Raw genomic sequence first — 27,156 nt, forward strand, 5'->3', positions numbered from 1 at the left:
GTATTCACGGACCTGCATAGCCGCTTTCGGGGCCTGGGGACATTTTTTTACTACCGACTCCTTCAAAGGGCCTTCGATCGTTAAGATGGATATGTTATCTCCAGACCAGGGTTGTTACGGGTTCCGGTATCTCCCAGGGTTCATAAGGTTCTCAAACCACCAAGGCAACCGTATGGTTATGCCGTGCGCAGCAGTTCTCATTGCACCCCTCGGGGTAGCGAGTGCCTTCCATCGCATCAAGACGCCACCACTCTTCCCACAATTCAGTAGCCAACTAAGAAGCCTTCCCGAACGATGCGGTTACGCAGTGCCATGCGGAGTGATGCAAAATAGTCCAGGGGCTCGGAAGTTAGCTGCCTGAAGTTAAGTTAAAAGTTAAGACTGAAGTTAGCCTTATTGAAGTAACGTCCGCCCAAGAGGTGATTGCAGCCACCGAAGCGAGCTGTTCCACTAGTCAGCAATGCTGGGACTCAGGGAGACAGCCACTGTCTCAGTATGTAATACCTCGCTTTCTTCCCACGGTCTCATTTGCAGCCACCGAAGCGAGCTGTTCCACTAGTCAGCAATGCTGGGACTCAGAGAGACAACCACTGTTTCAGTATGTAATACCTTGCTTTCTTCCCACGGTCTCAAAACGCGGAAAACAGCTTTTCGTCAGTTCTCAACTTTCTTACGTAACTCGAATGGGCCCAGGAACGAACTGCAATCGATCCACTCGGAGGCATATCACGTGTTTTCCTGCGGCGTGCAGTGGCGCAGAGTTGCGGGAGGCCTTTGCACTCGGCTCTTGAGCGAGGGAGAGAGGAGGCGGTCTCTATTCCTCGGGTTCTCTGACGTGAGAGAGGTTTTGGTCGCCTGCGCTTGTTTTTGGTGCCCGAAGTTTGTCATCGCCTGCAGACGAAGCATTTGTGCACCTTGACATGTTGTGCAGACTTGAAGGCAGCGTGACGTTTGCAACATTGGTGTGCAGTGCATTCAAACTGACATTGCCATGTGGGGAATCGTGAATGGTGTACAAGTGCTTGGCTCAAACGACATATTTAGAAGTGAGCAAATATTCCATGATCAGTATGTGGGGAAAGGAGATCTATCATTCCATTGTGGTGTGCTGTATGTGCCTTGTGTTTCAGGTATTTCTAAGAGTTTTGAAGCATTTGTGTCTGCTCAAGACATCTCACCTGTAACTAAAGCCACAGTCTGCAATTCTCTAACTTTATTTCCTGTTAAAATTTGTGTGAGCTCAGAGCTTATGGCAAGAATACCTGCAGCTCAGGATGAAGCAAGTAACAGTAACCCTCACCAGCCAGATGCAGGAGAAAGCAAATCAGATCTTGGAATACCACCAAAAAACTCTGGTGATTATGGTAAGTTCACTTTTTTCTAACTGTTGTAAAGTGACGTGAATTAAAATGCCCAAGAGAAAGCATTTGATATCTGTTGGAGCAGATTCATCACAATTTTGCATCAGGCCCCTTCAATTTATGTAATACAGCACATGAATTAAAAACAGGCATACTTCAGCCAGAATAGGTGGTTTCACTGAAATATTTCATGGTTGCTGTTGGTGGACTTCCCTTCTCCTTTGATCACAACACTACAAACAGAATGTGTAATATGGTTTTGCTCACAGCCCTGGTCTGTTAGCACTAACTGTTGAATGGACAAGAGTATGTATCCTGCCACATAGTCAGAAACATGGTTGTAGAAATTGATCTGACCATAAAGCAATTGTGTAGTTTTAATTTGTGGGCAGGGCTGGAAAGGCTGATAAAATCATGAGGCTTGCTGTCATGATCTACAATTATAGGGCATGTGCCCTTTCTTTAGTGTGTCATTGCTGTTGGCATTTGTACCATTCCTTAATTGTCACCATTGTTGTCATTTCAGCTTTGCATTACACTCAGCTGACTCTACCACCTTGCTATAGATCACCTCAAAGTCCTCTTCCTTGTATGTTTATAATGTTCTTATTTATATTTCTTTAATGCATGATAGTATGTGCTGTTTGCATGGTGGTCTATACCAAATCCAGTGAGACTGGTTTAGAGTGTATGTATTCTTAAAGCCTTGCTTTGATTGTAATAAATTGGTGTAGGTATAGGATAGCAGAAATTTGTGTTAGGTGTGCTCATCTAGACACTCTGTAATATGTTCTCGCAGCATAGACTAATATGGCGGGCTGTGAACACAGCTGTTCATGACTTGGTTATTTTAAGGAGCTATTTGAGGCAGTCATGAAGCTAGCAGGTGTAGTGCCATCTATGAATCATAATGATGAACTACACATGCTTTTTCCAATAAGCAGTCTAGCATGGAGTTTATTGAGCTGAGAGACCAAACACTGCTGCTTCAGTGATGAAGAAAGTTTGTTGGCTTCAGGAGGTTGCAAATTGAGACAGGTTTGATTACAGAATGGTCACACTTATGTCAAGACTGCACACAGTCTATCAGCAGACAATGGTTGGAGTGGAAAGCTATGCTGAACTACAGTGGTGTGCCAATACAGCACTTGGATCACAGAAAGAGCCTCTTAATAATTTACCATGGCATAAGCCTGGAGCCGAACCTCAATCATTAATTTATGTACCGACTTGGCACTTCAAGTGCATTCAAGTGGAAATAATATTCTGATACTCTGATACTGTATTGGATGCAGGCATGCAGTCCATCAGACATAGTGTGATGTTGATTATTCATTTTCAATGTGACAGGTGATGACATCACTTCCCAGAGGTCAGCATCTCATTCAGTCTAAACTGTTACATAGCTGGCTCATAGTACCTGTACATGGCAAGTACCTGGCACACCAGGCAGCCCCAGCTGTTGCCCAAAGATGCACCACAGAAACCTAGACACCAGGCAGCCCCAGCTGTTGCCCAAAGATGCACCACAGAAGCCAAGACACCATGCAACCCCAGCTGTTGCCCAAGGATGCACCATGAAAGCCAAGACACCAGGCAGCCCCAGCTGTTTCCCAAAGATGCACCATGGAAGCCAAGACACCAGGCGGCCCCAGCTGTTGCCCAAAGATGCACCTCGGAAGCCAAGACACCAGGCAGCCTCAGGTGTCGCCCAAAGACACACCACAGAAGCCGAGACACCAGGCAGCCCCAGCTATTGCCCAAAGATGAGCCTTGGAAGCTGAGATACCAGGCAGCCCCAGCTGTTGCCCGAAGACGCACCATGGAAGCTGAGACACCAGGCAGCCCCAGCTGTTGCCCGAAGACGCACCACAGAAGCCAAGACACCAGGCAGCCCCTGGGCGATTCACTTGCCGTCTACTACAAGCTCATCACCTTAGCAGTCACTAGCTCACCACATGCTGGTGCCTTGTTTAGTCCCTCCTTGCCATTCATGCCACTTCATGCACGTCTCTGTGCTCCGTCGCGAGCTCTGGAAGAAAAACAATTTCCTATGAAATGAGTGGCGTTATTTCTTCGCTTCCTGGATAGGAGTGCCAATTTTGAAGTAAGACCTAATGATCTGGAAATGAGACTGCCTGGCGTATTCGAGAGCCTCCCATGTCGCCTAAATTACTGATTTTTGATGAAAACAACTTAGCACATCGCATGCGGCTACGTGGTGCTGTGTGCGCAGCAAGTTTCAACAACTGAAGTTCTGCCCTGGGCCAGAACCTGGTAGTCTTGGCATCAGACACGTGGCTAATTGCGTCATAAATCTTTGATGATTGTCAACCCATACGGGCAGGCGTGAGTGATCTCTGTATTGCTTGCTGACACACAACGCCGCACGCCCCGCATATTGGCCCGTCAGTGTCAGGAGGGGTCATTCCGTAGCTTTCTTTTTTAGACATTTCTAATATGACTGCGCTCGCAGGTGTGTTTTGTATCAGCCCCGTCAGCTGTTGAGCATCGACGACGTCGCTGATTCTGATCGACGTTTCCGTCGGGGAACGGTGCCAGAAAACCGGCCGCGGGATCCTGGTGCGAAGGCACTGTCCGGGCATAGTATAGGGGGGTGTTTAAACTAAATGACGGCATGCAAGCCGACAGGAAGCGCGTTGTTTGAAGCTGCGTTTTCCCATTCTGCGTTATTTTTGTTTGGTAATGTTTGTGTATCATTTCGCAGCACATTTACAGAGTATCATCACTGCCAGAAATATGATCGTTTTTAGCCTCCTTGCTGTCGTCATCAAAGATTCAAAACTGAGGTAGGTTTTATGGCTCGAAATGTTGCTTGACCCCCACCCCCTGTGTGAACAATTGAAACATTTTGGTAAGTCGCTGCTCTTGGATTGACTTTCTCGCCCGCGTTCGGGTGCACAGAACACAAAGGTACTTGGTATGTAAGAACATATCTATCCCCACATTTGTGAAACCAGGCCTTATTCGCTGGGCCACTGGTCTTTTAGGGTCGTGCTCTCATGGCTGTAGTTTTTGTTTTACTCCGATAGCTTCTCGACGAGGCACGCGCACTGTAGGTTTTCTGCCTCAGTAATTTTGGTTGAGTGTGTTGTATTTACATCGCGATGTTTCGTTTCTCATCTCTTTTGTCTCGGTCATGGTCGTGACGAAGTAGTTGCATTTCCACAGTCGTTCTTCAAAAGTCTAAGCTGCTTTCCTGCGATGGTTCGCCGGGATTGTCGGCCTCTTCTTCACAGCTGATCGCCAGTAGTGTGGACTCGGTCCCCGCAGTTGATCACTAGCAGACCATGCCTCATCTCCAGATCACATCGTAGACGAATTTGGCATCAGCAGTGTACACCTCGTCTCCACAGTGGATCTTGGGCAGTCTCAGTCTCGTCCCCAAGGCATCTGCAAACCGATGACTGTGTCTACAGTCGGGTGTCGACGGTGGGAGCGGTGACTCCACTGTCGTCAGTAGTCTAGCATCTTCTCCGTGTGATGGACCGCTGGGCCAACAGTCGGAGCCGTGTCGTCACAGCCGGCCCACGGTAGTCGGAGCCATGTCGTCACAGCCGGCCCACAGTAGTCGGGCCATGTCGTCACAGCCGGCCCACAGTAGTCGGAGCCGTGTCGTCACAGCCGGCCCACAGTAGTCGGAGCGTCACAGCCGGCCTACAGTAGTCGGAGCCATGTTGTCACAGCCGGCCCACAGTAGTCGGAGCCGTGTCGTCATAGCCGGTCCACAGTAGTCGGAGCCATGTCGTCGCAGCCGGCCCACAGCAGTCGGAGCCATTTCGTCACAGCCGGCCCACAGTAGTCGGAGCCGTGTTGTCACAGCCGGCCCACAGTAGTCGGAGCCGTGTCGTCACAGCCGGCCCATAGTAGCGTGAACCCGCGCAGCACCGCTCCCGGAGTGACGCGTCGCCAGTCCGGACCTCGCCCGCACTGGCGGCGGTCAGCAGTCTCAGTCTCGTCGCGACAGTCAGTCAATAGGCTCACCTGCCACTCCACCACACGTTATCAGCCGCGTGGCTTTCTCTCTACAGTCACTTGTCAGCAGCAGGAAGCTCGTCTCCTTGGTGGGACGTTAAACGTTCGACCGTTTTCTCCACATTCGGTCGTCAGCGTGAACGTCGTCTCGGCAGTCGCTCGTCAACAACCTGGTCAGCCCGGCCTGGTCCACATTCGGTCGTCAGCAGCGAGCGTCGTCTCGGCAGTCGCTCGTCAACAACCTGGTCAGCCCGGCCTGGTCTTTATTCGGTCGTCAGCAGCGAGCGTCGTCTCGGCAGTCGCTCGTCAACAACCTGGTCAGCCCGGCCTGGTCTTTATTCGGTCGTCAGCAGTTTGAGCCTCATTTCCGGAGTATGTCATCGCAGTTTGAATGGCATCTCCACAATCCACATGTTGTCGCCAGCAGCCTTATCTTTGCAGGCGGTTGTGAACAGCTTGAATATCCTCTCCACAGTCGGACGAACAATCCGTGCCCCGCCTCCAGAGCCGAGCGTGAACAATTCGAATCTCAACTCCGCAGACTTGGTCAACAGTCCCTCCCCACAGTCCGGGCTACCGCCCGAGGCGCCGCACCGCCGCAGCGAACCTCTGACGCGGAGATCCTACGGAGATGGCACGCGGTGTGTTTGCGCCGTCGGGTCGGCACCTGCCTCGGGATTGGCCTGCGCGCCGGACACACCCCCGTATCGACCAACCAGCGACGGCGGGCCTACGCTCGGCCGCGGCTTGGTGTCGACTGGCGGCGGGCGGGTCTTGCGGTGGCGCGCGTCCGAGGCGAGCCACTGCGCGCTGGCCGCCTCGCTGCGCGCCCGGTGTCCGTCGCTGAGGGACGTCCCGGCACGAGAGTGCCGTGCTGCGAGGGTGGGGACGCCGTGCCGGTGCTCGCTGGCGGTGTCGGCTGCTGAGGGACGTCCCGGCGCGGGAGTGCCGTGCTGCGAGGGTGGGGACGCCGTGCCCGTGGTCGCTGGCGGTGTCGGCCGCTGAGGGACGTCCCGGCACGAGAGTGCCGTGCTGCGAGGGTGGGGACGCCGTGCCCGTGGTCGCTGGCGGTGACGTCGCGACAGACGGCGTCTGATCTCTCGCCACCAGCGCTGTGCGAGCGGCCATCTGGTGTCCAGCCCCACGTGTGAGTGGTCCGGTGCCGTGATCCCCCCCCCCCCCCCCTCCTTACCCCTCCGGATGTCACTGGAGACTGGGACGGTCGCGGCGCCGCGCTCCGACCGGCCGGCGCGGATGGAGCGCGCTGACAGGACCGGCATCGGCTGGCGCGCTCGCCGGCCCCGGGCGCTGGCTGCCGTGGCCGCTGCATGATGCATGGAATGGACTTACCTCTAACGTCAGCTGTGACATAATGAGTTCGTGACGGCTGTCCGTTAGATATTCGGATTCGGCACAGAGGCGTTGCGAAACAATCAGCCGGTCAGTCTTGGCGAAACTCCAACATGGCGGCCCGCATGATGAACGCGTTGATATTGTGGACACAGTGCAAACACTGTTCAGTGTTTTCTCTGGGTCTCGATGGTCGCATCGGTGCTGCCGATAAGCGTCTGAATGCACCCTGCCCAATCGGACCGAAGGCGTTCTCATACGCAGATGTTTCTGGGGCGGAAAATGCGACAGGGACAAATATCCACCGCCGCCTGGTTTTGAACGGGAGTCGGCCGTGTTATCGAGATCGGCGCGATCGTTGCTCCCACGTGGTGTTATTTTCAGCCGCGCTCAAAGTCCACGGCCGCGGCCGGCCTGCCAGCGCGCCGGCCGTGGAATCCGCCAGTCGCCCGCAGACGCTCCCACCCCGCCTGGCATGTCAGAGGCGGGGTCTTGTAGGCAGCCGTCCAGGCTGCGTGGTCACGGCTGTTTTGCGCTGTTTGTTTGTCTCGGCAGATGAATGATGTTCATGTCCTCGTACTTTGCACGCGGGTGTTAACGCCTTGGGATCACATTGAGGCTATTAGGAAGCTGTGGATGTCGGCCAGACCCAAATGTCGGATCGATGTGGACTCACTGCTGACGCATGACTTGGCAAACGCGAAGGCATTATTCTATCGCATTTCTACGACTTCGGTGCGGAGCACTATTGAACTAGCTGGCGCATTTCTGTCGACTGCATCTGTGTGCCGCGGCCGTGAGCGCCTCGCACCGCTGCCACCGGTGCGGGGATCGGCGACCGGCGACACTCGCCGTGCCGTCGGCGGCGCCCGAGCCGTCGCGTCCGACGCAGGCGTATAAATAGCATCGGGAGCGGTGCCAGCGCCGGCGGCGGCCGGCCGTCCGCTCGCCCGCCCGCTCCCCGCTCGGACGGGGACAGGGGACGCGCGACCGGCCGCCGCGCTCCCCCGCACGCGGCGCCGCCGCCGCCCCCGTCCCGCGCAAAGGGGCGCAAGGCTCGGCCGGCACGCACATGGCGGTGGCGGCGTCGGGTGACGCCGGCCCCCCTGGACGTCCGCTGGCCGGCTGCGTGGAGGGGAGGGCGCAGAAGCCGCGTGGCTCGCTCCGTCAGGGTCGCGCCGCAGTTGGCCGTGTTTGTGTGACGTCACATACCGCGTGTCCTCGGACGACGCCAGCGGCTCGGCGCCGTTGTGCCTGTAACACCCCGCGGAGGTCTGGTGGGCGTAATGCTAATGAGGTGCCCGTTAGCCCGTCCTGGCGGCACCTGGCCGCGCGGGACGCTCGGCCGGTGACCTGTAGTTTTGCCCGGCCCTCTTTCGTTCTTGCAAGGGTGTTGCGCCCAGACTTCTGTGCTCATTGAGTGTGCGGCGTTTTTTGGCGATGCTATGATGTTGCTTGCCGCTCGTCATGCTGGTAACGTTTGGGCGGTGGTTTTTACAAGTGCTCGCCCTTTGCTCCGACCGTTTTTGTTTTCGTTGTGTGTAACAGACGCGGCCCATCGGGCCCGCTTGTTCGGCGCCGCTGTGGCGGCCGCTCTTTTCACTGGAGCCGTGACCCCGTGTTTGGATTGATCCGGTCCCACCGGCAGCACTCGCGGCGAGAGGGCTGCCGGTGGGCGTATCGCGGCGACCTGCGCTGCGGGCGTCACAATGCGCTGTTTGCGTGGCCCGATCGTCGCATGCTCTGGGTACTGATGGCGGCCTTCCGCTGGCTCGCCTCCAGACAACGCCGCGATGGAGACTGACGGAATGGAGAAGGACGGCGTAGAGAAGGCCGAACTGGAGGAGACCAAGGAGAGCGGCGAGAAGTCCGGCGAGACCAAGGAGAAGGGCGGCAAGGACCAGGAGGTCGTCTTCATCCAGGATGTGGGATTCACAGTCAAGGTAGGTACGAGAAGGAGGCGAGGGAAGGGGGGGGGGCGGCTTCTTTTGGTGACATCGTCTTTTCACCTGTTGCTCGCTTCGACCCTTCTTATACATCAAAACACATTCTGTAGACATCTCTTTGAGGCACTGTCAATCAAGAGTCGTTATTCTGCCAGTGATCTATCTTTAATATATCCGAGCGTGCTGGTTAACAATGTTATCAGACGTGCCTTGGTCATTTCGAAATCAATACACCCGGTGGCCAATGCTCCCTTGATGACGCCGTCTAACCATTGCCCCCGAGTATATTGGATGCCGACAGCAAATTGTCAGAATAAGAACTCGAAGCTCATAATGCTGAAAAAAACGGGAGGGAGATCATTTCTTGTTGATTTCAAGTACTTCCTGAGGGCAGAGACAAAGAAGACCGTGAATCCTATGGTTTTTGTTTTGTCTCGTCACAGTTTCGGCCCGGGCGTTGAAGTGCGGAGGCGTTTCCGGGGGACCCACGTGGCGTTTCGCTTAAAAAAAAAACTGGTGTCGCCTTTCATGGCCCAGGAGTGGTTCCAGGGTCAAATTGTGGGTGGCATGAAATGATAAACCGCAGTGTTTTCAGAAACGTCCACAAACAGGTTTCATCGTATTACTGAGAAAAAAATGTTGACTGACGTAAGTGCATGCCATCAAGTGCATCATAAACATTTACGGTATAGGTGGAGGACTAGATAATGTAGAGGATGTGTAAGGTTTGACTATGCCACGATGAAGCGACATCGGTGGCGAGGTAGACACATGTTTTCCTAGATTATGCTTCTTAATCCTTCGTCAAACTCGCAATCGGCGCCAAGTGCAGCCATATTGCAGAGGCGGGTAAAGAGAGTTGTAGTGGCGGACCCGGGAAAATGTTCCAGAAGGGGAAGGAGGGGCAGACCAGAATTTTGATTTAAGAACCCGAGGCTGATTGAGAATGATTTACAAAGATGGGAGCCAAAGTGACAATGAGAACGTATAAATGGACAGTCACATTTACAAACAAGCTAGGAGCCATGGGCGCTGCCGTTCTAAGAACTAACTTCGTGTTTCAGTGATATTTCGGTGAGATTTTCAGGAGAGGGTGGACCAAATTGTAATGCATAAACATGCGTCAGCTTTGGTTGCAACTCCCGCAGATCGACTCAGTGGCATGGGGGCGGCGAGACCATTGCATCATCATTATGCCATGATCGCGATACTGCGATGCATTACAAGACGCGTGCGGCTTGACCTGATACAGGCATAGGGACAGGCTATCGTAACTGGTGGACACTGGTGGGGTCTGCGGCCGGGTTGGGCACAGGCTCCGCCCCTGTCCCCGTCTGGTACGGATGCTGTCGTGGATCATGTCAGCCGACAGACTTTATCAGCGTACGGAAGGGGAGGAGAGTAATGGCGGCCCCCCTTTGCTGAAATCTCAGACTGCCTGATGTTGAAGGCATTCTTTGAGCGTAACGCATGATGGCACAAATTATCCCAGAATCGCTCGCCATTTGGTCTCGGGCTCACTTTGTCTGATTTGCTACAGAGATCACATGTTTATTTGTAGCTAGCAAGTGTTGTATCAGTGCGCCTTCGGTGTCGCGGAAGATTTTGACGAGGGTCAGTTGCACGCCAATTGTTCAGGTGACTATAGCGTAGCAGGCGTTCGCTGCACACCGGGTATGGTTCGTTTATTTAGCGGGATTTTGGTGTGCATGTGCGTGGTTGAGCACTCTTCGATTATTTGCAATTTAGTATTCTTATTTCGCTCCTCGGCTCCTCGGCTCGTCCTTCGCTCCATCAGGTACTGACGTATAAACCGACTCGGGGTATGCTTTTTTATTGGTAACCTGGCGTAAACGCTGAGCTTGCCATGAAGTTGGTGCCCTTTTTCTTCGAGCGGGGAAGGCGTTCTGATGCCCACTGCACGATGCCGTCCTGCTAGTCCCAGCTTTAGAGACTGATGTCTTTATCAGCATTCCTTTCGAGGGCACCGCCAAAAGACGACCGGTGCACCGCCTGCCCTGCGCTCAGTCAGCCCATCCGGCTGTTTGGCTGAGACCTCCCGCCCGGGATCCTCCACCGCGCGATGGGGAACGGAAAATGCACACACTAGAGAGAGAATAGTGTAGAGAAAATTATTTTAGAGAGTAGTGTAGAGAATATTTAATAATAAAATAAATATATGTGTAGAGAGAATATTTCCGGAGGACTGACTTTTCCATGTTCGGTCAAGCGTGTCCGTGCCTCGCTCCGAACACCTTTGCTCTAGTCTGAGACTCGGTTCTTGAGCATTCCAGTAATACAGGGCTGGGCGCGAATGGCCACAGTAGTCGACGCGCCCTAAAACTCCAACCGACAACAGCAACAACAGTAATACAGGGCTCTACAGCTAGAGGCGAAAGGAACGGCACACAGTTCGTTTTTCACCCGCGGCAGCTGTAGAAGTGGTGCTGCGGAAGACCGAGGTCGTCGGCTTGCTATATGACTGCAAAGTACTGGCAGGTCTCTAAGAATAGGAGGCTCTCTGACTTAAGTGGCGAGCTTGTTTGAGGCGGTTCGACGGTATAAATAGCTGGATGGGATGGGAACCGGCCATACGGGGCGACTTGAAAGGCAATGGAAATCGCAATGCCTCAGCGTGGGATCACGTCCAGAATATATCACATCGTAGTAGCTGCGTGTTTTTAGGATCTACCCGAATTTACCTAAATGTGTACGAGCCCAGTTATGAGCCTGAGTATGTTACTTGAATCCTTTAGTGGCAAATATCCCGCATGGTAGCGGTGTGACGAAGTTGATGAAAAAGGACGCGTTGGTGGAGAAGTCATCCATGACCCCACCCCAGTCCAGTCCAGTCCTGCCTCGTCGAGGCGTCGCCATGTGGCCAGGCAAACCGGTGACGGAGGGTAACAGCTGCCAGCGATGACTTCGCCCCCCCCCCCCCGCCCGCCGGGGAGCGCGGAGGGGGGATACGGCACCAGGTACATCGGCACCTCTGTAGTTTCACGCATTTGTATGAAAAGTGACCGCTGATTACCTTCCGAATGGAGACATCTAGCATCTTTGATACATATCTCATAATCACTAATTCGCTGTCCAGACGCGACACAACATGATTTGTTTCAGTGCGTGTTAGGACTGGAATGTTCTTTCTCCAGTTCGCACAATCGTCAAACCTTTTCCATAAGTTCAATCCGTTAAGCCCGCGTGAGACGAAGAGAAACAACTTTTGTGTTAATGCATGCATGATTTTGAAGCTGTTGCCACCGGAGTGAACAATATTGTTTTGATGCTGCAAAGGTCCAGGGAGTTCAGCACTACCGCTGGTAAGGCTTGGAGGCCGAAGTGAGGTGATAATTGTAAGCGTAGAAATATGTTGCTTGTCCTTGTTTGCCTTTGAGAAACAAATATGAAACCCAGCAAGGCGCACAATAGCGATAGCAGACCAGCGAACTCTGTATTCGTTCTTATCTGACCTAGTTCTCGCATGTGCTCGAGTTTTGCCGTGAAGTCCAAGATGCAATAAATATCTACCAAGCGGTACCAGGATCGGACGTTGACAGGACATAGGTAATCTTTGTCATTCAGAATCGCATACCTCAGTTGCCAAATTGTAGCGATTAGCACGACGCCCGTTGGTGCCTAGTGTGTGTGATATAAACACTGACTCGGTCGCGCAGAAACCAAGCCGTCGATTTTTCGCACTAGCTAAAGGTGTGCTGATGTTCAGCCGGGTACTCCTGCCTCCTGTGGGTGGGGACGTGGCTCAGACTTTCCATGGGGCCGAGGTCTCAACTGTCCTGGGGGCGAGCTCATCCGCTGTCGGTGAACGCCGCCGATCGACTGAATAGCCTGTGCCGTGCCCCCGAGTAACTTGTATAAACGTGTAGCCTGAGTTCGTGTCTCTCGCCAGAGCATAGCCTTCCATGGTCTGGTACGCAACGACCGAGTGGTGTGGGCTGTAGTACAGGGTCGTCCGCACCGAACACAGCCCATACTGAAGTGAAGTCCCAAAGTATGCCTGTGAGTCGGCATCGTCGCCGCCGGTCTGTGGGCGGGCCTCCTTGTACGGGGGTCCACCACGTGTCGTTTGGGGGGGGGGGGGGGTGCCGGGCGCGACGCGGGGTGACTGGTGCCGGTGACTGACCAGCTGGTGCCCCCGCCGCAGATGTACGCGCCCGGACTGGAGCCGTTCGACATCCAGGTGTCGAGCATGGAGCTGGTGCAGGAGATGCACCAGCTGCTGATGGATCGCGAGGACACATGCCACCGCACCTGCTTCTCGCTCCAGCTGGACGGCAACACGCTGGACAACTTCGCCGAACTCAAGACTATCGAGGGCCTCAAGGACGGCTCCAGCATCCGAGTACGCCCACGCCGCGCGGACCGCCAGCCGCTCATTTAACAGACTCCGCCCAGGCCTATCGTACGCTGTCCTGCCCTGTCCTGCCCTGCCCTGCCGTGCCGTGCCCTGCCCTGCCCTCCCTGCCCTGCCGTGCCCTGCCCTGTCCAGATTAGTGCCTAACAACGTCAGAATAAGAACAGCGGATGATGAGCTGGAGGCCGGAGCAGCCAAGCCATCTTCAGCCTGGCTCCCAGCTATCGTGATCTCGTGGACGACGGCGAGGCAGTGTAGGTGGTCCGTCTGTCATGACTGATCCCAGCCTCGTGCTCCTAGCTGGGTGAGCGTGTTGACTCGGGGCGCTGGGCGTCCCCTGTCCTATGTCTCTGTTCTCGCCGGCCAGCGTTGGTCCCTCACGTCCGCCCCCGCCCCCGGCAGGTGGTGGAGGAGCCGTACACGGTGCGTGAGGCGCGCATCCACGTGCGTCACGTACGCGACCTGCTCAAGTCCATGGACCCGGCCGACGCGTTCAACGGTGTCGACTGCGCCTCCCTGGCCTTCCTCAACACGGTCACCAACGGCGACATCCTGGGTACGTGCCGGTGCTGCTGTCGAGAGCAGGCGGGGAGATCGATGTCGGCACGTGGCGGGGTTGACTTTGGGAGGGAAAGGTGGGGTTACTGCGTAGCTGCTGCCGATGAAGAACGTCTGGACTGCAAGCCGTGGACGATCATTGGAGACTCCGCCAGTTGCGAGAGGGTACCGATTGGGTTAGTGGACTGCTGGCGGCATCCATCGTCGCCTTAAACCACCGCCTTTGTGTGAGACCGTGGATCGCGTCAAATCGCGAGGAAACTTTCAGAGAACCGTCGACCGAGTTAGATGGCCGCAGCGAGGTAAGCTCTTGCCAGGTGTCGCCGTTTCACCGAATTGGTTCATAGGACAGCCAGTCAGCCCAATGCCAGCCGCAGCCCCTCGGCCCTTGCCCGTACCCAGGCGGCCGGCTGCCGGTCGTCAGTCGTGTGCGCGTGACCGCGGGAGCGACTGACGCCTGGCCCGGCCGTCGGTGCCCAGCAGAGAAGAAGAAGGGCCGGCCGGAGTCCGTGGACTGCACGCCGCCCGAGTACATCATGCCCGGCTGCCGGGAGCGGCCGCTCGTGCCGCTGATGCCGCAGGTCCGCGAGCAGACCGGGCCGCAGTGTCTCAAGGTGGGTGAGCTGCCGGTGGTGCCGGGCTGCTCGAGTGAAGCATCTGGCCATGGCTCAAGTTGGGCTCACGTAACTTGCGGGTTTGTTCGCAGCAACAGATGGTCTGAACGGCGAGATAGTGCGATTGCTTTTGCATAGATGCGGATGTTTGTAACTTCTGCACTTAAAGGGTTTAGTATGGTTGAACAGGCGACATTGTGTTAGGTGTCGACACGGGGCTGATCACTGCGGCCGGCGCCACCCGTCGCGCGTCCCCGTGCTCTTCAATTTTGTGTCGGCAGGGTGGCGCCTGTCCTGACGCGCTCGCTGTTGGTCATCCGCTGTCTGCACGGACGGTGGCCGCCCTTCCTGGGCCTGTCCCGGCTTCGCATGGCACCTCACCATGCGCATGTGCCACAGCCTGTCACGGTGACTGCTCCTGGCGGCAGGTGCTGACGACCTCGGGCTGGAACCCGCCGCCGGGGCCCCGCCGGCTGCGTGGCGACCTCCTCTACCTGTACGCCGTCACCATGGAGGACAAGCGCTACCACGTCACCGCCTCCACGCGCGGCTTCTTCGTTAACCAGTGAGTGGCGCGAGCGTCGCATGCGGCATGTGCGTTCGGAGTGGAACCGGACGATCCGCCGCCGGAGGATGGTGATTGGCCGGCTTGGAGCGCGAACCGATGGCACAGGTGCAGTGCAACAGACGCGTGAGGGGACGGTGTGGATGACCGCGCGGAGATGGTGCGCAGTGCTGTAGTGTGGGTGTTTCTCGGGATGCTTTCATCACGTATCTGGACGGTACTGATGTTGGCGGCTGACCTTTCCGCAGTTTTCAGTGAACCGCGGGTGACCTGTGACCTCTAATGACCTGTGACCCCGGCTCATCCCGCATCCATGGCCCCCAGCTCAGGTATGAGGCTGGCTTGCCTGACTGGTGACCCCAACTCGCGTGTAACCTTTGTAACCTGTGACCCCGGCTCATCCCGCATCCATGGCCCCCAGTTCAGGTATGAGGCTGGCTTACCTGACTGGTGACCCCATCCCGCGTGTAGCCCGTGACCCCGACTCATCCATGACCCCAGTACACGTGTGAACCCGGCTGACTAGACCGTTGGCACCCCATCTCGCGTGTGACCTATTTAACATATGACCCCGACTCCGCCCAGCGCGTCCGTGACCTCGTCTGACACGAGCCGCGCCGGCAGGTCGACGGACGAGGAGTTCAGCCCCAAGCCGGCGTCGCCCAACTACCTGTGCCACTCGCTGATCGAGCTGATGGCGCAGATTTCGCCCGTCTTCAAGCGCAGCGTCGCCTCGCTGCAGAAGCGGCGCACCGGGCGGCATCCGTTCGAGCGCGTGGCCACGCCCTACCAGGTGTACACGTGGGCGGCGCCGCCGCTCGACCACACCCTGGACGCCATCCGCGCCGAGGATGGTACGGCATGCTGGGCGCCACCGTCCCCCGCACGTGGCAGGGGCGTGCGCAGACAAGAGGTGCTGTGTCGTCCTAGACGTGAACTTGTTACTGAAGCGTAGGAGGTCGGTTTCCGTGATCGGTCTCACCGGCTGCGTTTCGACCGGGTGAAGAGGCTTTACGCGTGGACAGCGAACTTGTCATAGCATGCGCCTGAAAATGCTCGTCAGCTTCTTGGCCGCCTCCCCTGACCCTGGTGATGTTCTGAAACCGCGCTTCGCCCCGGCAGCGTTCTCATCCAAGCTGGGTTATGAAGAGCATATCCCAGGCCAGACGCGCGACTGGAACGAGGAGCTTCAGACGACGCGCGAGCTGCCGCGGAACAACCTGCCGGAGCGGCTGCTGCGCGAGCGCGCCGTCTTCAAGGTGCACAGCGACTTCGTGTCAGCCGCCACGCGCGGCGCCGTGGCCGTCATCGACGGCAACGTCATGGCCATCAACCCCGGCGAGGACGCCAAGATGCAGATGTTCATCTGGAACAACATCTTCTTCTCGCTCGGCTTCGACGTGCGCGACCACTACAAGGAGCTGGGCGGCGACGCGGCCGCCTTCGTGGCGCCGGTATGTGGTCCTGCGTGGCCGTGTGGTGCCGGCGCTCAAGAGGTGTCAAACAGCCGATTAAACGGGGCTTAGACGGCTGTTTGGGAGACGAACGTCTTTGTTTGGTGTGACGCGCAGGTGGTACATATTGTATGCTTGTTTCTGGCTACCTGCTCTAATTGCAATTCGTGAAGTTAACTTTATAAGTACATCTCATTAAGAAAGAAGTTAACTCCCGACTCCATAATGCAGGGGCAAATAGGTGCATGTCAAATGATGACAGTAGGTTATCGTTAACACTGTAGGGTTGTAATAGTCCACTCTCAATTTTTTTATTGTTTAAAGGTTCCCGTTTCCCGAACCCTGACACTCTACCAAACTCCACCAAACTCCCGGAGATCCCAGCAGCGGCGTGTCGCCCTGACACTACCGAACGCCACCAAACACCGGGACATCCCAGCAGCGGTGTGTCGCCGCGCGCTCCACCTGACGCCGCGTGCGCGTGTCCGGCAGCGGAACGACCTGCAGGGCGTGAAGGTGTACAGCGCGGTGGACGCCGAGGGCCTGTACACGCTGGGCACGGTAGTGGTGGACTACCGCGGCTACCGCGTCACCGCCCAGTCCATCATCCCCGGCATACTGGAGCGCGAGCAGGAGCAGAGCGTCGTCTACGGCAGCATCGACTTCGGCTCGTCCGTGGTCAGCAACAGCAAGTACCTGGAGCTGGTGAGTGGCGGGGCCAGCTGGCGGCGGGCCGTACTGGCGGCTGGCCGGCTGGACGGAAGCCGGAGTATTCTCTCGCCAAGTTTTGTACAATGTTCCATATCCTCGACAAAGGCAGAATGATGCGGATGTTGTTAGCTGAACGAGGGGTTTGAATGCTGTGCATGTGGCAGGGCTGAAGACCCTGTGAGGACACAAAAAGCTGCTGTCAGACAGAAACAGGCCTCCATTGAGCTTTTCAAGGACCAGTTGGATAACAGTGTAGGATATTTTGAAGGTGTTCCTGTTGTTGCCCTGCTTGCCCTGTGGGGTGACTAGTACATCTGATAATAGCCGCGGGGGGGGGGGGGTCAGCGGACATTTTGGCCGAAAGTCCTCCTCAGTACTGCACGCACTGAACAGGACTGTTTGTTGATCGTCCTGCTCTTATTAGGGCTGCTCACCGCCGCCGCATGCAGAATAAAGACCAGCAACTATCAGGGAAAAAGCTTTTCACATTCTGTCTGGACCTGTGGGAAAGACAAAACAGAACGTCGCAGGGTTTGTGTGTGTGTCTGTCGGCCGCATATCCTCGATTTCCTCTGTGCACTACATGGACCGCACCTTGACCTTTCCACTGCCCCGATATCATATCCCCCGCACAATGTCTCCCTGTTCTTTGTCATGTGTACGTACGTATAGTTTCCAACGCTGTGGGCCGTTTCCACGTCGCTGTGTGGCATACCCCCCCCCCCCCCCCCCCCTCGTCGCCAGCTGAGCAAGCCAGGCCAGCAGCTCAAGATCGCCACGCACAAGGTCGTGAACGACAAGGGTGAGGAGGTGGAGCTCTGCTCGTCCGTCGAGTGCAAGGGCATCGTTGGCAACGACGGCCGCCACTACATCCTGGACCTGTTGCGCACCTTCCCACCCGACGTCAACTTCCTGCCGCCGGAGACGACGCAGCTGGAGCTGAGCCGGGAGGCGCGCGCCCTCGGCTTCCCCGTCCGGCACAAGCACAAGCTGGCCTGCCTCCGCCAGGAGCTGATCGACGCATTCGTCGAGTGAGTGCAGCGCTCTGCTGCTGCGCGCGAGTCTCTCGCCTCTCGCGGCGTCCTCGGGCGTTCCTTACGCAGGCGGGCTTGTTGCTCCCTTGCTGTTGTTCTCCCTGTCGTGTGTGACGCATACGCGCCGAGCGATGCGTACATGTGTTTTATGGTGGAAACCGCCCATTATGGATTGCTCCGTTTATCGTTCTACAAGTTAACCCGATTTTAACGCAATTAATTGTGATTGTTCCGTTTCAGTTAGAGACGGTCTTCCTGTTAGTGCGTCAGGTTATGTCACTTCTGAGGGTGACCCTGCACACCTGTGATATACCGCCCCATGTGAGGGCGCGGCGCGTTGGAGGCATCAGCGCGCCGTGCCGCCGCCGCTGCGCGCTGACCCCAGCCGTCGTCTCCCCAGGAGCCGTTACATGGCTTTCATCAAGTTCGCCGCCAGTCAGCTACAGCAGATCGGTGACAAGAAGAAGCAGGAGGCGACCGTGGCAGCGCGCGCTGTCACCGAGGCGGCCGCCGCCGGCGACGCCGATCCCAACAAGGTGGAGACGGACGAAGCCAAGAAGATTGTGGAGGACATCACCGACTCCATCACCGGCCAGAAGAAGGAGAGTAAGTGCCTGCCGCGACGTGTGCTGACAAAGGCAGGAATATTGTTCGGAATTGCGCCCCCCCCCCCCCCTGGGTCGTTTTGTCGCGCTTATTTTTAATCGTTCACACCATGGTAACGTTGTCCCGTATGAGTGGTTTCGATGCCCATACAGGTGCCTTGGTGACCCACTGTCAAATCTAAGGTGCACTATACGAGGCTGTGACACACTCGAGAGATCTGAGGCTGCCGAACGCCGGTCACCGGTCCGCAGCGCCGCCCACATTCCCGACCACGTCTCCACTGCAGCCGACAGTCGCGTATGCGGTCTCCGCGACCCTCATCCCCGCCACCCCGCCGGCGCGGTCGTTTGACACACGCCACCCGGCGCCGCCAGTGGAGGAGAGCTCGGTGGAGATCGTGCGCCGCGCCGCCGCCGCCGTCGGCTCGCTCAAGCCGTCCGAGTTCGAGCTGCGCTTCAACCCGGACGCCTTCTCGCCGGGCGTGCGCCACCCGGAGGCGGCGGCCGAGCCGCTGCGCGCCCAGCGCACGCTCATCCGCGACGCGGCCGACTTCCTGTTGACGGTGCAGATCCCGGGCCTGGTGCGCGACTGGCTGGACCACTCGTCGGCGCCCCTGGACGGCGCCACGCTGGCCGAGGCGCTGCACGCGCGCGGCGTCAGCCTGCGCTACCTGGGCACGGTGGCCGACATGCTGGCCAAGGTGCCGCGGCTCGCCTACCTGCACCGCATCGCCGTGGGCGAGCTGCTCACCCGCAGCGTCAAGCACCTCTTCACCGCCTACATGCAGGTGCGGCGCCGCGCCGGTCGGCTGAGCGCGGCGGCACGCTGCGCGATCTCGGCGGGCCGGTGCTAGCGGGGTGTGCGTATGCCGCCCCGCGGCCGCTGCGGTGAACGCAAGCGCCATTGGGCTGCCTCTATCCGACGGAACTAGTGCGGAGGGGAGGATGGCTGCGAAACTTTGTGCTAGCTTTCGCGCTTTGCTCCCGATTTTGTGGCATGCTGCCGCCGGCGAACGGGAGGCCGGGCTCGTATGGTACGGATCTCAGTGATCAGTGACGCCGCTCTGTGTTCGTTGTGCTGTGAGGCGAGCGTCTGCATCTGAGACGCCACCCAGCTGGCGGTGCTACTGCCGACGCCGTGTTCGTATTGCCGAAGTGTAGCCGGCCGGCGCATATCTCGGCCCCGGCTCGTGCTCGCCTGACCCGCCCGTGGCCGGCCTCTGCCGCAGGGCGTGGACATGATGTGCCTGTCGGCGGCGGTGAGTCACTTCCTCAACGCGTACCTGTCGTCGTGCCAGCAGGCGCACCCGCCCCTGCCCGCCGACGAGCTGCAGCCGAAAAACTCCAAACGTGAGGCCCACCTCGGGCACGCTGGGAGCGGACACTCTGTGCGACTGTGGAGGGTTTTGTGTTATCATGATGGGGTTTGGATACTTCCCCGACTCAGTCAGGCATCCTGATAGTATGGCTGGTCGGAACTACTTATTGCCGTCGGTTGGCCGCCACGGTCTATCTAAGTGGTGACGATTCATGATGATAGTTGGGCTCGAGTGCGGGCGATGCTGTCCATTGGACATGCTTTGGCGGTCCGTCCCCCGATCATTTATTTCACGCACGCCTTCTGTAACGTCAGCATCGTTGGGCTCATTAAGCCCCCTGCATTGGTCACATGGCGTCCCAATGGGCACCATATGACCAATGTAGTCAACACACCCTTAAACCTAAATCGTCATCAATATCACATCATTAAGACATCCGTTTTTACAAGCGTGGATTGATACTTTGCATCTCTCCCTAAGCCCCGTTCTTGACTGACGGAGACAGTCCGAGTAAAGAGGTTCCTCGGCCCGCGCTATTGCGCCGCTCGGCGATGTCGTTCTGTGACAAGGTCTGGGCCCAGCCCGCTGACCGCGCGCGTCGCCGACCGTCGCTCCCGATCCGCTTCGTGTAGTCAATGGTGAAGTGTTTCTCGGCCCCGCTGACCGACGGCGCGGCCGGCCGTCGGCAGGGAAGAACAAGCGGCGTCCCCGGCGGCCGCTGACGGCGCCGGAGAGCAACGACTGGGCGCTGGTGACGCCACGCAGCCTCTGGGCGCAGATCCGCGACGAGCTGACGCACTACTTCGGCTGGCAGCTGGCCACCGACGCCGTCGACACCACCGTGGCCAAGTACAAGCTGCAGAAGATCTCGCTCTTTCGGTGAGTGGACAGCGCACCGCCCGGCGCCCGGTGTACAAACACCTGGTGGATCGGGAGGGGCTGGGAGTGGTCGGTGGACTGTCGCTCCGCTCACAGGGGAGCGGCTGAAACGTGGTGGCAGGCGTCATTGGTGATCAACCTTATTGAGCATGATGGAACTGATGGATGAACTGAACTCAGTGCGGACTGTCGTTGTCGTTTCTCGCTGTCACAAATGCCACGCATGCACCCTGCTGCCCATGTTATTCCTGTCGGTGTTTGACATGGGTGGACTGACCCGGCCATCGTCTCGTCGCTCCGCACCAGTCGCAGCATACACCAGACTGGCGCCGGCCGCACCAGACACCAACCAGCATCGCCAGACGTCGACGTGGTAGTGCCGTCCGTTTAGCCAGGTCATGCCGTCGGCTGTGTGCTGTCCCGTCTGGAGTTGGACTGACGCTGGGGTCAGACCGCTCTGCTGTCGTGCCTCACGCTGCACCCGCCTGTGCCGCCAGGTCGTTCTGCGTGGCCACGGGCGTGCAGCTGCTGCTGCGTGACTACAACATGGACGCCAAGAGCCGGCCGTGCTTCAGTGAGGAGGACGTGCTCAACATCTTCCCGGTGACGAAGCACATCAACCCGCGTGCCTCCGACGCCTACACCTTCTACACCACCGGCCAGACGAAGATACAGCAGGGCTACCTGAAGGAGGGCCACGAGCTCATCACCGAGGCGCTCAACCTGCTCAACAGCGTGTACGGCGCCATGCACCCCGGTCAGTGGCGTGGCGGGGTGGGGCGCGGTTTGGAAAGGGTTTGAGTCAATAGCGATTAGGGCGGGGTTTTCGAGAGGGTTTGAGTCGGCAGCGATTGGAGGGGGGCTTGGGGAGGGTTTGAGTCCATATATTGGGGCGAGGGTTGGAGAGGGTTCGAGTCGGTAGTGATTGGAGCGGGGCTTGGAAAGCGTTGCCTGAATCAGTGTTTAAGGGACTTGGTTATGTGGGTCTGCATGAATATGATATTTGTTTGCGGAATCCAACGTGTCCAAGCTCTCCATGCCTCCTGTTTCGTTTGCACTCACAAATGCATGGTTGGGCATCAGGTAAGCAACAGTGATGGGCTCATGCACAGATCCCCATTGCGAGCTGTGCCTACTTAAGTTTGCTGAAAGCGAGTGAAACGGAATATGACGAGCGCTGTGGCCTGTTTGCAGAGATTGCTCAATGCCTGCGGATGCTGGCCCGGCTCAACTACATCATGGGCGACCACCAGGAAGCGCTACAGTACCAGCAGAAGGCCGTGCTCATGAGCGAGCGAGTGAACGGCATTGACCACCCGTACACCATCGCCGAATACGTAAGTCGCGTCTCCCATATAGTGGCGAGCAATGTCAATTCGAGTCGATTGTAAATTGCAATGCCAAGCACTTGGGTGTTAGGGTGTGACAGTTGCAGTGTCGGATATTCCGCAGTGTCAATTCGAGGTTTCCAGCGGATTCAGGCGAATCATTTGGCACTTAGCCCATCGAGTTGGGTGTTGGATACTGGTGGTGTTCAGCTTTATAGTCTTTTTAGGAAGACGGTCTGAGCAAAGATGCTGGCCTCCATCAGGTTTTGTTAGTTAGCCATCGTCGACAGTACAGCCGGGTGGCGATGTCCGTTTGTTTCCCATTTTCCTCAACTGTGGACGGCTCTTTTGACGCATTTTATTAGTGCTGCGTTGTACAGCGCCCGGTGCACGTGGCCGTAGCGTGACGGACCTCCATGTTGCAGACCCACCTGGCGCTGTACTGCTTCGCCAACGGCCAGGTGACGACGTCGCTGAAGCTGCTGTACCGCGCCCGCTACCTCATGCTACTGGTGTGCGGCGAGGATCACCCAGAGATGGCGCTGCTTGACGTGAGTCCCCTCCCCGTCCCCTTCGTGATTCCTGCGGAAGACTCCGCGACTGGTGCCGCTCCTTGACCTGCTGTCGGTGGTCTGCTGTCAGCTAGCCGAACCCCGTCCTGAGAGGCCATGTCAGCGCCATGGTGTTTTATCAGTTGAAATGTGTGATTACATTTACGTCATATTTGTTGCAAATCGGACCTGGTGACCTGAGTCGTGCAGGTGGCGGCAGCGTGCGGACGCGGCGCACGCGCTCAGCGGTCACGCTGCCCGCCGTCGTGCGTTGGTCGCCGGCGCCTCCGACCGCGGCCTGCCTCCGTCGCCAGAGCAACATCGGCCTGATCCTGCACGCCGTCGGCGAGTACAGCCTCAGCCTGCAGTTCATGGAGCACGCGCTGGCGCTGAATCGGCGCTACCACGGCGAGCGTAGTCTGAAGCTGGCTGTGGCGCACCACCTGGTGGCGCGCACGCAGAGCTGCCTCGGAGACTTCCGCGCCGCGCTCCACAACGAGAAGGAGACGTTCGCCATCTACAAGCAGCAGGTGCCGGCGGCGGCGTGGACTTGCGGGGGTGGGGGCCGTCGGCGCTGCCTGTTCGCGGTCGACGATTCTTCGCTCGTGATGATGGTAGTGCGATGGCTATCGTGAAGGATGTCGTGATGGTTGTCGGTACGAAGGACGGTCTGTGTGGGGATCGCTGGCTGGAGGAGCTCGCCTGGACTGTCGTCAGCTGTTGCGAGTGCCTCGGATCCCAGCTCGCATGGGTGTTCTAGGGAATGCGTCTGCCTTATTCAACGTCACTGCCGCCGTGAGACGGCAGCACCAGAGCGCGGTCGGCTGACTGTTTGCTGCCGCGTCTCCAGCTGGGGGAGGAGCACGAGAAGACCAAGGAGTCGTCCGAGTGTCTGCGGCACCTCACGCAGCAAGCGGTCGTGCTACAGAAGAAGATGAACCACATCTACAGTGGCAAGGCTGGCGCCGCCCTGCCGCCCATCCAGATCCAGTCGCCCAGCATGGGCTCTGTGCTGGACATGCTCAACATCATCAACGGCATCCTCTTCGTCCAGATCAGGTAAGCAGGGGCCCCGACCGCAATACAGTCGGTGCAATCCAGTCCCAGTTTTGTGGACAACGGAACCCCGATCGTCGTCTCATCAGGACACTGAACTCCTCATGCAGAGCATGCCGTACTTCAGCCGTCACCGGCGGGACGCTGAGACATCGCTTTCTCCCCGCAGCCAGCAGGACATCGAGAACTTCAAGGCCGAGTTCGAGAAGCGCAGCAGCCAGCTGCAGACTACGGTGAGCCGCCCGGCGGTGACGGCAGCGCCGGCTCCGGCCGTCAAGGTGGCCGACAGCGGCGCCGACTCTCCGCTCTCCTCTCCCGAGGGCAGCAGATGAGGCCCGCCCGCCGCCGGCCGGCAACGCCCGGCTCCGTACCGGCCCCGGCACTCTAGTTTTGATAGCTATTTTCGAGGCATCGCGTCGTGGTGCGGTTATCATGCATCATCAATCGGCGCGCTCGCGGCGCGTCCCTCACGAAGCGGCCGTGCGCGCGCGCGCCTGTGTTCCAGGGGTGTGCTGAGTAGTGGTGCTGCGCACGGGATGACAGTGCAATGTTGAAGCCGGCCGGCGCCGCCGTCGGCTGGCGCGCCGCCGCTCCGGCACGGCTGTGACGCGCCGCGCCGCGCCGGGCCCGCTGGCAGCGCGCGCCGCCGCTGTCTCGTCTTCCACTGGACGGCGGCGCGCGCGGCCGGTGGGCGCCGCGCCCGGCCGCCGCCGCCGCCGGCGATGTCCCCTGAGCGGACCCGGCCGGCGGCCGAGCGGAGCCGGACAGCGGCGCGTCCGCCGCCGGCGGCCCGGCCGCTCCGTGGCAATAGAGCGGCGCCCGGCCGCGCTCGGGACGTCTCAGGGGGGCCTGGACGCCCGCTGTGTGTGAGTGACGGTGTGCGCGTGTGTGAGAGGCACATGGGTATGTGCCGTGGTGCTATCTGCCATATGCCCAACAATACAACGGTTCGAAGCAGGCCGGCGCGTGGACGGTGCGGCCCGCACAGCCAGCGGGGACCACCCTCGAGGCCAGGCTCCAGGCGGATGTATGGGGACTGCCATGGCCCGTTTGCGACATGTTTTCCGAAAGCGGGTTGGCCGGTATCGGTTACACGAATAGTGGCGTGGCGTAGGCGATGGTACACAGGCCAGCCTGAAGACAAAATGCAACAGCAAAGGTTTCCAAAATGCAACAGCAAAGGTTTCCGCTTATTGGTATCCAAAATTGTGACAATGCATTTTCTTCGACGTCAGCGTCCAATTGTCCGAGCCTGTACGGCAAGACGGTGTCATGCGATCCCATTGCCAATGTCTTGAGCATGCATTTTGATGCTTCCTTTACATAAAGACCATGTTCGAAAATTTTACTTTATTTGTGATTTACAGCTGGGCACATTTTGAAGTCTGCGTCTTGGACCTTCCGCGACGCAGAGAGGACTCTTAAGCACAGCTTACAGGTGTGAGGCCAGATTGCTGATAACATCAAGACCGTGGGCGTGATTGTCGTCAGTGTTGACCGGATGCAGTACATCGCACTGCGCTACACCCCATCACTTTCAGGACCTTTCCAGCTGGTAGTATTGTGGAAGCAGATGAACCACCTTTGGCGCTGGGGACAACATGCGGGCACGCTTCACAGCTGACTCATTACCTCAACGGTTCGACTCAGCAGTTTGTTTTCGCTTCTTACAGGAAACCTTTTTTTGCGCAGTGGAAGGCTGTATAGGAGCCCATTTTGTGTGGAAATGACGAAGATGTTCTGAAGTAGCGGCGTTAGTTTGCGTGGTGTGCCAAGGTCGGGTCACGTGTTGGCCGTGGGAGCTAGTTTTACCAAATGTGGAAATCTCCCTGTCAGGCATAAGTACATAGCACTTGCTGCGCTGCTACGTCAGATCGAGGGCTCCGAAGTATATTGCGTCGTACGTGGACTTCGAAACCACGCATTCAGATGGCTTAATGGGAAAGAGGGAGTGAACTCGACGTTTGCGTGTCAAGCCTGTTTTTTTTTCGCTGCCGAAACGCTTCGGCGTTTACGTTCTAGATGGTCGTAACTAAAAAGGCACTGAGTTGCACCGAAGTCGGCTAGGACTTCCCCCACATGTCCGGCTGTAAGAACACGAAGCTGTAGACTGACGACGTGTAACTACCAACGCCCCTTATTGATAACGTTATTAAGCCTTCTGTCAGCGCTGTACCTTGCGGGGAAGGCCGTCGTTCTTCGTTCGACACCGAGCCCTGTGGGCATCGGATGTAATGAGCCTGCTGACGCGTCCGCAAAGCGAGTAGCGAATGCACCGCCCATACCCTTTTTACCCTTGCTGGCCAGAAACTTTTACCTAGCCATCACGGCCTGAATAAAAGGAAAATGGGAACGCTGCTGGGGTCAGACAGCCAATAAGCTTTAAGCGATTAAGCCACCGTTAAGGCCATGGAAGTAGAAATTTCGGAAAATAAAGCACGAAGAGGCAACCTGCAGAATAAGAATTGGCTATACCTACGCAACATAATAGGACTTGTGCGGCGGAGATGGGCCTGATGCCCTTGGTCCGTAATCATTAATTTCGTTCGCCACTTAATTTACAACGAACACAGTTCAGTGAAGAGGGGTTACTTCATCTCGGACGAGATGCTCCTTGTCTTACCCATTCTGACATTTTTGGTGACGGTTCTTGCTCGCTTGCCCTGGGTCACCTATGTTCCTCTCTAGCGGCAGACAGGATTGTCAGTCATTGACGCCCTTCGGCAGCGGTTTAGCGTTGTGTAAGCGCGGGCATGACGGTCGGCGCGCCGTAAAACGCTAAGCATCATCGATGCAGTGGTGCAGTAAAGTGAACCTGAAATTAGCATGTTCCGGCTATGGGCCAACGGGCGATGCCACTGGCCGGGTGCCCTCCTTCCCGGCGATAACTTGTGGGCCATATCCTTTGACATCGCGATTGCGTCGTATTGAATAGACAGGGCAAGCGACATTAAGGAAGGCCTCAACGCTAAGTATGGTTATAAGGTCCACCAGTCGGCATGCGGACAATCACACCACGATTTATGCACCCTGGGGAAATAATTCATGGACGCTCCTGAACCATAAACGTGCTCTATGATTGTGCATATTCTGATCGCTCCGCGTGCCTCGGAATGACGAGCGTTCAGCTCAACGGCCATTGCAATTGAAAATTTCTAAAAATAAAAAAAACATGACGGTAGCATGCAAAATGAACTGCTATGCAAAACAACGCCATAGCAATTGCTGATGCGCCCTTACGACGCACGTGATGTGGTAGGCCATAAGCGTCGGGCGGCGATGGGACCAGCAATCGACTCATCCGTGACCTGCCCCGACCGTGCGGTGATCAGCAGGCCAAAGAAACACCCCGCCATCTAAACCCTGCAGTGATCAGCAAGCCAAAGGTCCACCCCGCCATCTAAACCCCGCGGTGATCAGCAGGCCTAAGAAACACCCCGCCATCTAAACCCTG

At 57.3% G+C, this 27,156-nt stretch overlaps 1 protein-coding gene across 3 annotated transcripts; it reads left to right on the forward strand.

Moving 5' to 3' along the window:
* Positions 1-765: 765 nt before the first annotated feature.
* On the forward strand, positions 766-24,307 carry LOC119109135 (clustered mitochondria protein homolog). 3 transcript variants are annotated; one of them, XM_037232694.1, is made up of 21 exons: positions 766-835; positions 1,131-1,364; positions 8,490-8,650; positions 12,819-13,016; positions 13,431-13,584; positions 14,067-14,200; positions 14,629-14,765; positions 15,390-15,619; positions 15,888-16,219; positions 16,712-16,924; positions 17,675-17,961; positions 18,365-18,570; positions 18,945-19,357; positions 19,799-19,919; positions 20,578-20,767; positions 21,265-21,524; positions 21,962-22,104; positions 22,521-22,646; positions 22,961-23,176; positions 23,497-23,705; positions 23,872-24,307. In XM_037232694.1, exons 2-21 carry the CDS (start codon positions 1,250-1,252, stop codon positions 24,032-24,034), a joined length of 4,008 nt encoding a protein of 1,335 aa, XP_037088589.1. In that variant the 5' UTR covers positions 766-835; positions 1,131-1,249; the 3' UTR covers positions 24,035-24,307. The 3 variants fall into 3 exon arrangements, with proteins under 3 accessions (XP_037088589.1, XP_037088590.1, XP_037088592.1); XM_037232695.1 differs by having other exon boundaries at positions 14,070-14,200; XM_037232697.1 differs by lacking the exons at positions 766-835; positions 1,131-1,364 and adding an exon at positions 6,197-6,504.
* Positions 24,308-27,156: the final 2,849 nt, after the last annotated feature.

The sequence above is a fragment of the Pollicipes pollicipes genome, unplaced genomic scaffold, assembly GCF_011947565.3.
Source record: "Pollicipes pollicipes isolate AB1234 unplaced genomic scaffold, Ppol_2.1 Scaffold_7231;HRSCAF=8579_pilon_pilon_pilon, whole genome shotgun sequence".
In the NCBI taxonomy this organism is placed as follows: Eukaryota; Metazoa; Arthropoda; class Thecostraca; order Pollicipedomorpha; family Pollicipedidae; genus Pollicipes; species Pollicipes pollicipes.